Source organism: Myotis daubentonii, chromosome 6 (genome assembly GCF_963259705.1).
Source record: "Myotis daubentonii chromosome 6, mMyoDau2.1, whole genome shotgun sequence".
NCBI classification, from domain to species: domain Eukaryota; kingdom Metazoa; phylum Chordata; class Mammalia; order Chiroptera; family Vespertilionidae; genus Myotis; species Myotis daubentonii.
In genome coordinates, this window is record NC_081845.1 from 7,344,633 (window position 1) to 7,358,317 (window position 13,685).

Genomic DNA, 13,685 nt, shown 5'->3' on the forward strand with positions numbered 1-13,685 from the left:
CAAGGAAAGAAGCAGGATAGATACATACATTTTTTTCTCTCTCACAAAAAACTAAAAGGGAAATATAGACATATTTTTAAGAACTTCAGTGAGCAGTGTCCTGTCATAACTAAAGTGGTAGTGAGAAGGCTGCCTGTGGGTGGAAACAGGAAACATTAGTGATAAACGTTGTGTTACGTGTTTTTTTTTTCAGGTTCAGCTTAATGTCTATTGATTCTAATTAGCACATTTTGTGCCTCAGCTATAGCTCCCCTCAGCTCTGCTTGGAGAGGTTTTTTTTAGCTTCATCCTGCTCACAAACACTGCCACCTCCTCCCTCCTTCTCTCTTTACAAATGTTACAACACAATCTGAAATTTCCTCTTTTCTTCCCTTCCTGCATTTTCAGCAGGTTCCCTTGCGTCAGAAGCCGGGAAAGAAAACTCAAGGTAATGAGATCGCTTTTGTTTGTTCATCCCCTTTTTGCACGTGTGTGTTTCTTTTTCTCTTGGGTGCCTTCCTTGGGGTCAGCTTTTTGTCTGTCTTACTGTTAATGTCAGGAGGTGCACAGCAGATTAATGTTGGGTTATTTTGGGGTCGATTTTAAGAAATGCCGGCATGCTGTTCATTTGGCTTAATCTCTTGTGGGGTGTCAGTAGGGCTTTGAAAGGCTGGCACGGGGTCAGAGAGTGGCTGTGTGTTTGGTGGGCATTAACCCTTTTCTGTCAATTGCGTAACTACTGCTGTTCCTGCTGACAGGAGCTCTGTCTGTGCCGCGATGTGCCCGGCAGCCTCAGGATTTTAATTTTTCCACTTGTTCTTGTTGAATAATAGTCTTAGACTAACACTTGCATGCTAGTCTCACTGTTTCTTTGGTCATGTCTTGGTACCTTCTAAGCACTAAATGAATGTTTAAAAATAAAAAAAGATAAAAGAGACTTTTTTTTTGCACTTACTCTGCATAAATCTTGGTTAAAAAATAATCCAACTCCCAGGAGGTAAAAAATGAAGTTTCCTTTCTCTGTCATATACATTGGGGTAATACGTGACCATCTTTTCATGTCACTGTTGCAGGGTTTTTCACAATGAGCCGGAGGAGGATATCGTGTAAAGACCTGGGGCACGCAGACTGCCAAGGGTGGCTCTACAAGAAAAAGGAGAAAGGAACTTTCCTGAGCAACAAATGGAAGAAATTCTGGGTGGTACTGAAGGCATCCTCTCTGTATTGGTACAGCAATCAGTTGGTGAGTCCACTCTCCCTCCCATCCCCAGCCTCTCTCACCAAGGGTGCACTGAAGATCCTTGTTGAGCAGATGATCCCATTGAGAAAGTTAATTTTTTATTTCTGAGACTTGGAACAGAGGAAATAAACAAGTTCTAGAAACCATTTCTGGTCCAGTACATATGTAGGTCATTCTGTGTTTTACAGAAGAGAAAGCCACGCTGCTTGACTGACTTATCTTTGGTTGGAGAAGGCCATGCAAATGGATGTCCTAATAAAGGAGACTTTCCGTGTCTATTAATGTTACTGTTCTATGAGAGATTCCAGTCATCTCAGGATTCACGTGGACAGCACTGGATATGGGAAATATACATTGTTAAAGTCTCTACAAGAAAAGGGACGCAGCTTTAAGACCTATTAGGGGTGTCAGTCCACAGACACTATTTTCGTTTCTCCTCCTTTACTATCTTTTCCTCTGACCTTCTTTATTAGATGGGCTGGTTTTGGAATCGCTAATAGTTGGTTCTTTGGCATGTTTAGTGATGGTGTTAAATTATGCTTGGACAATCTTGATAAGAGAGTTGTCTAATCTATCATTTTGAGTCAGTATGCTTTTATTAAAGGTTTTCTTCACAGGCTAGTTTTCTGTTTGGAAAGGGCTAGGAATAAAGTTATTGTTAGAAGGTGTGCTGATCTTTCCTGGCTTGAGACATTTTGAAATCGATGATGTTGTTGAAAATTGAATGAGTAGAGATTTTTCACATGGGAACTCTCTCCATTAACCTCAGAGTAGCCAATGGCTAATCTCAGCAGAGATTGAGTTTGTTTTGGGAGTAAAGTGAAGATCAGCAATGGATATCCTTTGATCAACTAAGGAAAAGTTAGGAATTACTCTTAAGCCAGGACAATTATTTTTATACTAGAGGCCTGGTGCACGAAATTCGTGCATGGGTCCCTAGGCCTGGCTGGCGATCAGGGCCGATCTGTGGGGCAACCAGCAGGGCGATTGGGGGACCCCCTGTTGGCACCCACCTTGGCTGGCCTGGGGCCTGCGGCTGGGGGCAGCTCTTGTGTTGAGCCTCTGCCCCCTGGTGCAGTGTGCGTCATAGCGACCGGTCATTCTGCTGTTCCACTGTTCGGTTGATTTGTATATTAGGCTTTTATTACATAAGATGACAGCATTCTTTTAAAGTGACTTGTATGTGCCATGGTGCAAACAACAGAGTATTAGAGCATGCAATTTTATAAATGTAAAATAAGTTCTGTGTATAGTTTGTGGGGAAAATTTTTAGTTGATAAATTCACATTCACTGATCACTAATTCACAGACACCCATTCTGTAAAGAATAGGTTAAACTGGACCCAAATCCAATTCTAATGATGTGGAATAAGCATTCTTCCCTGTGTTTCTCTCTGTACCCTCTTCGACACTCCTGTGCAAAACATGCTGTACAATTCTTCAAGTTCTATAAAAATACTAGAGGCCCAGTGCACAAAAATTTGTGCACTGGAGCGGGGGTCCCTCAGCCCGGTCTGTGCCCTCTTGCAGTCTGGTACCCCTCAGGGGATGTCCACCTGTTGGCTTAGGCCTGCTCCCCGGGGGATTGGGCCTAAGCTGGCAGTCAGATATCCTTCTGGTAGCCCAGGAGCCCTCAGGGGATGTCCACTTGCCAGCAGGGAGCAGGCCTAAGCTGCAGTTGGACATCTTTAGCGCTGCTGAGGAGGCGGGAGAGGCTCCCGCCACCACCACTGTGCTGGCAGCCATCAGCCTGGCTTGTGGCTGAGCAGAGCTCCCCCTGTGGGAGCCCACTGACCACCAGGGGGCAGCTCCTACATTTAGTGTCTGCCCCCTGGTGGTCAGTGTGTGTCATAGTGACCAATCATTCCCAGTTGTTCTGCTGTTAGAGTCAATTTGCATATTACCCTTTTATTATATAGGATATTTCCTCAAGCCTTTTGTGAGTTTTAACAACTTGATCAAAGATTTGGGAGGTTCACAAAGAGTCACCTTGATAAGCATGCAATCTTCCACCATCTCCTTTTCTCTCTTCTCTTTTGCCCTCCTGGATTCATTTATCTTCTTGTCCAGCATGGAATGGTTTTACCCAAATTAAGGCAACCTGGAGCTGGGGCCTCACCTGCTATCCTAAGGGATTTTTCTAAAACAAATACTGTTTTCTTCTTAAGAAGAGTTAATGTTAACGTAAACTTCAACCTCTTGTTTCATCTTATTTTAGGCTCTTGCTTTTAGGTAGTTGTGGCAAGTGAGAGTCTGCATCTTTTATAAAATGAGAGGACTTACTGATTTACATTTTAATAGCTCCCCAGGAATTTCCAGAGGTTGTTGGAAGGATTGGGTGCTGGTGGAGAATGGCGCATCTGTGGGAAATAACAAAGCTCAGATAGAAACGTGGCATTCATTTTCTCATCCGATCAAATTATTCAGCAGAGATGTCCCGGGTGCTGTCCTTGTCTTTATAGAATTTAAAGGAGCCCCTGCTGAACAGCACACAGTTACGGATTTGTGTTATTTGGCTTCATCAGCTCACTGGGATTAAGCAATGAATTACTATTTTGGGCATTAGGAATCTCCTGCCTCCACAGGGAGCAGCAATGTTGACTGAGGCCAGATTAGAAAGAGGAAGCGGAGACAGCATCAGACACACTCAAGCACCCCGGGCCTCACTTGCAGATGCATACAGAGTGATAGTCAGGTAGCAAATCCTGTACCTAAGTAGAGTTAGATCAGCAACATTGAATGGAGAATAAATGTGTTGTTACCTGGCAACAGTTATCCTATTAAACTAGTGGTAGGTGATGGAAGGACCCTTCCAACTCCTTAATTCTGTGACTGTGTCATAGAGGAATATCCTTAGCCCAGGATGGTTGCCGTCTGCAAATCTGACTGCACGTAGGTGACATGATTAGACACCTTGTTTCCTCCTTCCATAGGGTTCTGAGAGAACAACTCTAGAAATGAAATTTAGGGCAATTCTCCTGAGAAAGTACCAGTGACCTCATGGGACCCCTTTGTTGTCTCTACTGTTCCCTGACATTGCCTGGGGAGACCACCGCCTCCTCCCCTCTCTTAGCATTTTTTGTTACTGCCGTCACCCAGGAATTGACTCCTGGCGTACCTTCTTTTTTCACAATGCGTTGCGGCTTCAAACAGTACTAGCTAGACTTCCTTGAGAAAAGTCAAGTCCAGACACTCATCTGCCATTTTTCTCACCTCATATTATGTGCTTAACTGCGATCCAGCACACAAGAATGGTATGTCAAGCCTTACAAAAGCAGATTCAAGTTTAATAGCCATAAAAATTCATGCTGTTTAAAATCCTGGGTTTAAAATCCACACAATTGTTTTTCCTTACCCCTAGGATAAAGTACAAATTCATTTCCTGGCTTGTGAGAGTTTCCTGACCCTTATCTCTCCTACTTCTCTACCCTCCCCACCCAAGCTTCAACTGTAGAACATTTAGCGGTGAGCTGGGGCCAGTAAATGGGGCTCAAACATACAGTGCAGGGATGTGGATTGGATCCAGGAGGGAGTAGGGAGCCGCCGCATATTCTCGAATCAGAAGATGATCTAATGAAGTTGGATTGTGAAAATATGAACCTAGCACTCACTCATGGGAGGTATTGGAGAATAGAATAAAGGACCTTTCCCCAGGCCAGTGGGAGAGGATGACAAAATGCAGGCATTGAGCCATAGCTCCTGGACAAGAGTGGAAACTGAAAATTTGGGGCATACTACATGAAAGGCAAGATGTTGAGAACTGGGATATAGGGACTACACAGGGCAAAATGATGTCTCAGCAGCTGTCAGTGAGCAGTTCGCTTAAAACCCGAACACAGGAATGATGGGGGACCAGGAAGAAAAATTCTCTTACTTCCCTCATTATAATTTCAGGTGTGCGGAGACAATCTTTGAAATGGGCATTTGCCTTCATCTATAGGTTGTCTATGATGCTATCACTGTGTCCTGATATTTATTTTCCTTAGTAGTTCCCAGAATGTATTTCTAAAATCATGGTGTCCCATCATAGTTTTATGATCAGGCCAGTCTGTAGCTGGGGCAGGCAGTTTTTAATAACTCCTACTTGCTAAATTCATAGAATGTGGGAGCAATTGCTTATGTTGCCAATTTGTTTTCCTTTATGTTTTTCCCAAACTTTTCACAATCAATTGTAAAACACCAAGACTGTGCAATCCCTCATGTCTTGGCTTGTGCTCAGGAGGCAATGATGTGCTGGCTGTTTTGGATGATGGCGCTAGAGCGAATGACGTGGGCTTGGCTGTATCCCAGGCCCATCCTCCCGGTGCACGCCAGTGACTGAACTGCCCACTCAGGGGGTGCAGCACTGGCCTGCTGTCTCTGGTGGGCGATGCCACAGCTTCTGTCTGACTTTATCTTTCCTCGGTGGAATCCATCGTGTCTTGTTTCTTGAACATTTAAATTAATTTAAAATTGTTTAAAAATATTGTATAATAATATGTGTTCATTTAGAAAAGCTGGAATATATACCTAAGCAAAATGAAAAAGATAGGGAGGCAAACAGACAGAAATTAACAAGTGAGTTAAGAGAATTTATTTGTTTAGGTTAATCACGATCCTACCACTTTGGTGTGATCACTGTAAACATTTTGTGATCTTTCCAAACTTTTTTTGTTTTCCAAAAATAAAATGATACTATGCATAAAGTTGTAACTTGATTTTCTCCCTACACAATACGTATGTATCCAAACATCATTTCTAAATGCTGTGTTACATATAGATTTATTATAGTTTATCAATCTACAGAATCTAAAATCAGAAATACCTTTATTCTAAAATATTTTAAAAAAATATTTTTTCTTAATTTCAGAAAGAGAGATAGAAACATCAATGATGAGAGAGAATCATTGATTGGCTGCCTCTTGCATGCCCCACACTGGGGATCGAGCCCACAACCTGGGTATGTGCCCTAACTGGGAATTGAACCTCTTGGTTCATAGGTTAACACTCAACCACTGAGCCACACCAGTTGGGCCTAACATCTTTTAAAATAGCTAACAGCAGGTAGAATACAGAAGCATACATATACTAACTTAAATATAAAGCAATACACATTTAACTTACCTATCAACATGTGTTTGTATAACTATTAATATATGTGTATAAATGTTAATATGTGTATACATATATTGAAATGTGTGTGAACACACATGTGTACATATGTGTGTATTTATAACTTAGCCACTCTTTTAAGCTAGCAGGCAGGAAGGTGGATTTTGTCAGCATGGTATAAAGGAGAAATGTCACCTGGATTCTAGTTCTGCATTTTCTTATGCGGCTGTATACCCTTTGGTCAGTGTTGTGACTCTATGCATCCATTTTTTTACAAATACACTGTGGCAAGAACATTATCTCTGCAAAATTTAGAGCGACTTTGAGAAGATCACATGCTTCTTAAAACAACATCAAGAAATCAAAGGAATTGCATACAGAGAAAGGCAATTTTGGATATGCTTTAGGTAAAATGTGCTTACAACATATTGTGATTTTAGGAGGCAAAAGAATTGTGGTAAGGGTTTTCAGACACCAGAAATGGGTTCTTTTGGTAACAGTGGCTTCTCCTGTGCTCGAAATTCTAAAATTTGCCTCCTGCCCCTGAGTAAAGGGTGATTTTAAGGCATTAAACAGGGGAGTCAGCTAGACAGCCCTGGGGGATTCTTCAGCTCAGGGTTGCTAACCTGGAAGGAGAGTTCAGGTAACTCATGACGGAGTGATGAGGGCTGTGTGTACATTTCTCAAGCAAAAGCATGAGAAGTGGCCCCTGGGATGAGCTGAACTTTGGGTTGGATTTGAGGATTTTCCTGAGAAGTCATTACATGAGGATTTATCATCCCTCTGGAGCGCGTTCCTTTAAGGGGCAAAGGCCCAGCTGCTCCCACAGACCAGCTCACTGATAAACTCATCTGTCATCGTGCTGCCGTGGCTAGCCTCCCACAGAGCATACTTTAAGAACACGTCTAAAAGGAAGCTATGCAGCAGAAATTCTTAAAAGTTGAGTGCTTTTTAAAGGAGTCAGAATTTAAGGGAATCTATTTGAAACAATGTCTTCCAAAAAGACAGAAGGAAATGACATGCTAGAGTCTAAGGTGTCCCTGGGTTCTGAATCAGGAGGACAGGCTCTACCCGGATGCTGCAGACCTTTACACCTCAGGCAAACCGCCCACCTGTCTGGGCCTTCCTCCTCCTCCTCATCTGTTCAACAGAACTGTGGAGAAATAGCTATTACCCGGGGGAGGGAGGGGGGTGAAAGAGCCGGTGCTCATCAGTAGCACATTAACTACTATTTTCATACTCTGAAGCTTATGCAACTTACTGTGGCGAATGGGTTTTCATCCTTTACTGGAAAATAATGACTTTTCGAGTAGCATCTTTAAAAATTGTTCTAATGCCTGGTCAGTGTAGCTCAGTGGTTGAGCGTCAACTGATGCACCAAGAGGTCACCAGGTCCATTCCCAGTCAGGGCACATGCACGGGTTGTGGGCTCATTCCCTAGTATGGGGCAGGCAGAAGGCAACCGATCAATGATTCTCTCTCATCGCTGATGTTTCTGTCTCTTTCTCCCTCTCCCTTCCTCTCTGAAATTAATAAAAATATATACATATATTTTTAAAAGATTATGGTACACTGACTAACCGTGGTTTTAAAAGAACTAGACTTATTCTTTGTTTCTCCTAAAGTTTTAATATTGAAAGCAAATGCACAAGATTTTTACTTTTCTTAAGTGGAGTTCCTTTATTTACTCTTCCCCACTTCTGTTCTAATCATGAATGGTAGACGAACTTTATTAGATGAAAGAGATGTAATTTATTCGGTAATAGTGAGATTTAATCAATTTTCTTCTTATTCATTTAAAACTTTCCTTCCTACTTAGTGCTTTCTTTTCCATTGTGATGTTTCCATCTTAATTTCTCTTGAAAATAGTATTTCAGAAGGAAGTGACTATCTTTGTCTGCCAGATTACCAGAAAGTTCACTAGTACCTTAATTTCATTTAAAACATGACTCCCTAGGGAGAGAATGAGGAATGTAAGTAAGAATGGGGAGCGAGGAGAGCTGGTTTACAAATAGAACAGAGTGCCAGTTGCTTCTAGCTACCACGAAATACCACCTCACATGCTAGTGAGGTGGTCAACCTTGGGTGATGGTTAGGAGGAAATAATGACGAGGACTTAGGGTGCCAGGCAGCTGGGCTTTTGTGAGTAGGAACCGTGAGTAGAGTCATTTTCTTGGAAAGGAATGGCATTTTGGTTCAGGTTTCCCAGAAGCATATCCTGAGAAGAGAATTTGGATGCCAGTCGTTTATTTGGGAAGTGATACCGGAAATACTTGGAGAGGGAATGGGGAACTGCAAAAGGGTAGACAGTTAGCTAAGAAAGCTCACCTTAGCAAACAGATGACGGCTGTGGGTAACTGAAGCTAAGCTTCATTCTGCTGGGGGACTCTCAAGCGCCTGTGAAATACATGCACCTCAGACGGGACCTGGGGTCGGTGCACACCAAGTCCCGTGGTCACTGCTGGAGGACTCATCCTGGGGGCAGTGCCCCCTCAGCACCTCAGCACAGGTGGGGAAGAGGAATGTGGCAGCCCGGGCAGCCCTCCCCCGGCGAGATGCAGGTGCTGTCCGTGGGAGTCCTGGCCAGTGGCCCTGGGTGCTTAGGTCAGGGGGATGTGGTGGGTTCCCCAGCAGCACCTGCTACAAGGGATCTGCTTCCCTCGGAGCCCCTTTTTCTCCTGTCCTTGTCAGAGCCTCGGCATACTCAGAGCCATCATAGTTACCGCCATCGACATTTTCAGTCCATTTTTATAATTAATGCCAGGATCTGTGGGGTCTGGAGGAAATTGGGCCTTTCTCTTTATTTGCCAAAAACATTTACTAAATGTTTTCTAGGTAGAATTTCTAGGCATTTGTCAGAATAAAGTATCTTTTGGTCAAAATCCCATCATAGTCATAGGGTAATGTTAGATAACACCAAATGCAAGAATCCATACTAATAAAAGGGTAATGTGCTAATTAGGGCAGATGTCCTTCCAGACAAAGCTGCAGCAGCTGTGAGGGCCGAAGCTCAGGCAGCTGTGGGAGGCTGTGAAGGGCCCAGGCTCAGGCAGCCGCGGGCAGCTGCTAAGGGCACAGGCGCAGCTACAAAGGGCCCAGGCTCAGGCCGGCAGTGGCAGCATCAGCGGGGTAATGGGGTGGCACCTTCCCCTGACCCACCAGCTTGCTTCCTGCAGAGGCAACTTAGGTTTTTAGGCCAAAGGCTGAGGCAGAGGCGGTTAGGGGCCATCAGGCCGGCAGGGGAGCAAGTTAGGGGCGATCAGGCCGGCAGGGGGATAAGGTAGGGGCGATCAGGCCAGCAGGGGGGCAAAGTAGGAGCGATCAGGGCTGCAGACAGAGGCAGTTAGCCTAAACCGGCACTTGGACATCCCCCGAGGGGTCCCAGATTGGAGCGGGTGCAGGCCGGGCTGAGGGACCCCCCTGCCCCCATGCATGAATTTTGTGCATTGGGCCTTTAGTAGTTTAGTAAAAAACATTCCCTAAGTAATGTATGAAGGCTATGGTGAGCTTACTAGCATGTTGGTTCTCCAAAGAAGTTAAAATATTTCTTTCAGTGACGAGTCTGATGCAAAGAGGACAGGGAAGGCTGACACACACAAGCAGCTGTTCAGAGGGCTCAGCTGACAAGGGACAGAGTGAAAAACCTATGTTATTTCAGCTTTGTCTTCTGGGACGTTCCTTCTCTTTTGCTGTCTTTTCATTCCTTTGCCTAATTCTTATCAGATAATGAAATCACGAAACCTTAGTTTTTTTTATAGTTTTAACAATTTAACAGTATTATATACATCTATGTGAAATGGAGTTCACCTTGAGATGCTGGATCTACCTGCTTTCTCACTGTGTGCTCTGCCTAAGATCACACAGTAGGTGGCTTACATTGAGACACTTGATACCAAATCCAAGGTCCTTTCTTTGTGCCATCCACTGACTGCAAATTCTCTTCTATATTAGCTCCTCGTTGTGACTAAAGACGTTTTTCAATCTCATGCTTAGGATTATTTAACTGAGTTCCGGGTTCTGGTCTGAGGTGTCTATCACTTCAATAATACCACATCACTTGCCCATTGTATAATGCCCATTAGTTGTCTAAGTTAGAAACCGATCATTTCATAAATTCTAGCACTTGGATGTTGATTAATTTTCTTCTGAAGTTTAAGATAGTGTTACCACAATGGACTATGCTGAGCTCTCAATAAATGTTTTCTGTTTTTAGATGTTAGTCAAAATTATTATAGTTCTTAAAGGGGCTGCAGGCATTCTTACTGCCAGGTCTGCTTCTGATACCTAGAAGAAAACAAAACAAAACAAAACAAAACAAAACAAAACAAAACAAAACATCCTTTTTTTAAATTTTTCAGTGCCCAGTGCTAATAGGCTCAACCCTCTGCCTGGTTGCCCAGCAATATGTGCAGAGTGGAGGTTGCCTTGGTGTGTAATCTGCCTACTTCCTTTTCAAAAAGGAAGAGGGCACATCCGACAGAGCAAAGCGTGTCATCATGGACTGTCGCCTATGGAGGGGAGGAAGGGACATTTAGATTAAATGCAATTTTGGGGGGAGGGAGAGAAGGAAAAACTGCTAAAACTATATACAAAATAATAGCAATGCCACTTTAAAAGTCTTAGATTATATCCCACTATGTATAGTCAAAATTCTGTGCTCTGTGGGCCCTTGGAGTCATTATTTGTGGGGTTACGTCACTAGGCTTGTATTCAGTTAGGTTCATTGATTTCTATTTGTTTTTTAATTTTAGGAATTGCTTCTTTTTTTGGTTTGTTTTATTAACATATATCATTTACCCCAATTCCACAGTCAACACTGTATTACAAATTACGGCCAGATATGTCTTGCTTTCCTTCCTATTCCTCTACCCTCTTCCTTCCTCCTTTTTTTGTTTTTGTTTTATTTTTCCATTCATTCTTTTTGTAGATATAAGCAAGTAAGTATACTGAGGCATACCCGATTTCTCTTTTCTTACACAAAATTAGCATACTGTATCTGTGGCACTGTACCTTGCTTTTTCTTTTGCCATTTCCTGGAGATTGCCCTATGAGCATATGCCATTTTCTTATCATTATTTTTGGCATGTGGATGCCACAGTTTATTTAACGCCCCTCCCCCCCAAAGATAGGCACTTGGATTCTTTACAGTCTTTTTTTTGCAAAAATGGTGCAATACACATGTCATTGCACATCATTATATTAGGACAGATCCTAGGAGTGGGGTCCTGGGTCAGAGGGTCCATGCAGTCTTGCTTGTTACTGCCCAGTTTCCTTCCATTGCGTTGCTTCTGCATGACCACCAGCCGTGTCTGAGACTGTTTCTCTGTAGAACTAGAACCTTCACTATTGGCTTTATGTTTTCTTCCATCTCAGTTGATTTTAGGCCTGTGTTTTAGAGGCTATAATTCAAATTTCTCTAGTGGTCACAAGTCTGTGTGTGCATGAGAATTTAGTGACAACTGTCCTAAGGTGACATGAGATAGGGCAGCTTTGCTTAGAGTTCAGACTTTGCCTGTTTCCAGGGAGCTGGGAACACTGAGCAAACCACACGTCTATTTGGAGAACAGGAGTGTGCAGCTTCTCTGGGTTCTGAGAGTCACTGGGTCACCTCACTTACATTTTATTTCAACTAATCCCAACAATGTTAAATTCATATTTACACATACACACAAAAGCATATTACAAAAAATCTATATTTTGTTTTTAAAATGATTTTTCCCTCAAAGTGAAGATTTTATTTAAAGACCTGTAATTTGTTTAGTGACAGGTTTTGAGGGGGGAATGCTGCAATGAAAGTCCATGTAGATTCTAAGATGCCTCTTGATTTCAGAGTTAGTACAGTGTAAAAAAATAATCAGGTTTCTTTGAATCAAGGTAATATGGTTTCACTGAGAATAGAAAGATAATGATACTTTTTATTTTTAACCATGAAATACATAATATTTTTTTCTATTAGACTTCATCTGTTGCTGGATTGGTCTTCTCTGACTTAGCCTTTGAAAAATACACATCACTCTTATTTTTCTAGGTCTGCCCTTCTACCTTTCTGACTTATGCAGGTACTTAAGTCATTTTGTCTATTTTGCCACATAATGTGAAAAAGCCAGACTTTTTGATGGCAATGAACGCTCAATTTGTATTTAAATATTAAAATTTGATGTCCTATTTAAATCAATTTTAAAAATATGTCTGAAGTGTGGTGAATTTAAAATAAAATATTCTCGTTTCTAAAATTCCTGTAGTCCAAAATTGAAGCTATAGTTAGGCTCACACCATAGTCTGTAAGAAATATTAAACCAGTTATGTGTCTAATTTTTGAACCAATCATATTGAGTCATAAGCAAGATCATCAGAGACCTCATATTTTACCTTCTTTTAAGTCTTACTGACAGCTCAATGGGAAGGATTTCATTGATAGCTTTTTATTCTCCAAACTTTTCCTGCATCTCATGTTTTGAAAAACAGCTTTATTGAAATATATTTTATATACCATAAAATTCATTCTTTTTAAATTTACAATTCAATAATTTTTGGTAAATTTACGGAGTGATGCCACCATCTTAATAAATCAATTTTAAATCATTTTTATTATAGCAATAAAATTCTTCATGCCCATTTGCATTTAATCTTCATTCTCACCCCCAACTCCAAGTAATCACATTCTACCTTTGGTCTCCTTACATTTGCCTTTTTTCTACACTTCATGTAATGGAATCATACAGATTTCTTGTATCTAACTTTCACTTAGCTTAGCATAATGTTTTCAAGGTTCATTTATGCTTTTAGCATGTGCTCATAGTTCACTAAAGAATATTTCATTGTAAGAATATACCATACTATTTATTTACCAGTTGATGGATATTTAAATTGTGTTTAGTTTGTGTCTATTATGAACAATGCTGCTATAATATTTGCATGCAAATCTTTGTGTGGGTGTATGTTTTCATTTCTCTTGGGTAGATACCTACAAGTGGAATTGCTGGTTCGTATGGCAATTATATGTTTATATATTTTAGAAACTGTTAAACTGTTTTTCCAAAGCGGCTTCTGCATCTCATTTCATCACTTTATTGTCAGAGGAAAAAAAACAGTTTCTTATCATTAATTCATTTATAAAACTCATTTTTTATTTCACAGGCGTTGAACACTTGCCTTTTCCTAAGTATTAATGATCCTATCTAATAAAAGAGAAACATGGTAATTAGCCATACCTCTGCTACCCTTCCCATTGGCTAATCAGGGTGATATGCAAATTAACTGCCAGCCAAGATGGCAGCTGGCAGCCAGGCAGCTTGAAGCGAACATGAGGCTTGCTTGCTTCACTGACGGAGGACTCCAACGTTCCCCGCCTGCTGCTGCCAGCCTCTGAGCTTGC

General features: G+C 41.7%; 1 protein-coding gene across 3 annotated transcripts in view; it reads left to right on the top strand.

Annotated features, from left to right (window-relative positions):
* Window positions 1-13,685, top strand: part of IPCEF1 (interaction protein for cytohesin exchange factors 1) — a 150,683-nt gene that overhangs the window by 85,347 nt on the left and 51,651 nt on the right. For 2 of the 3 annotated variants that reach the window (XM_059699999.1, XM_059700001.1), the window contains exons 4-5: window positions 388-427; window positions 1,053-1,222. In XM_059699999.1, the coding sequence (XP_059555982.1) occupies window positions 388-427; window positions 1,053-1,222 (210 nt within the window). The remainder of the gene's footprint in view (window positions 1-387; window positions 428-1,052; window positions 1,223-13,685) is intronic. The other variant, XM_059700000.1, reaches the window with a different exon arrangement.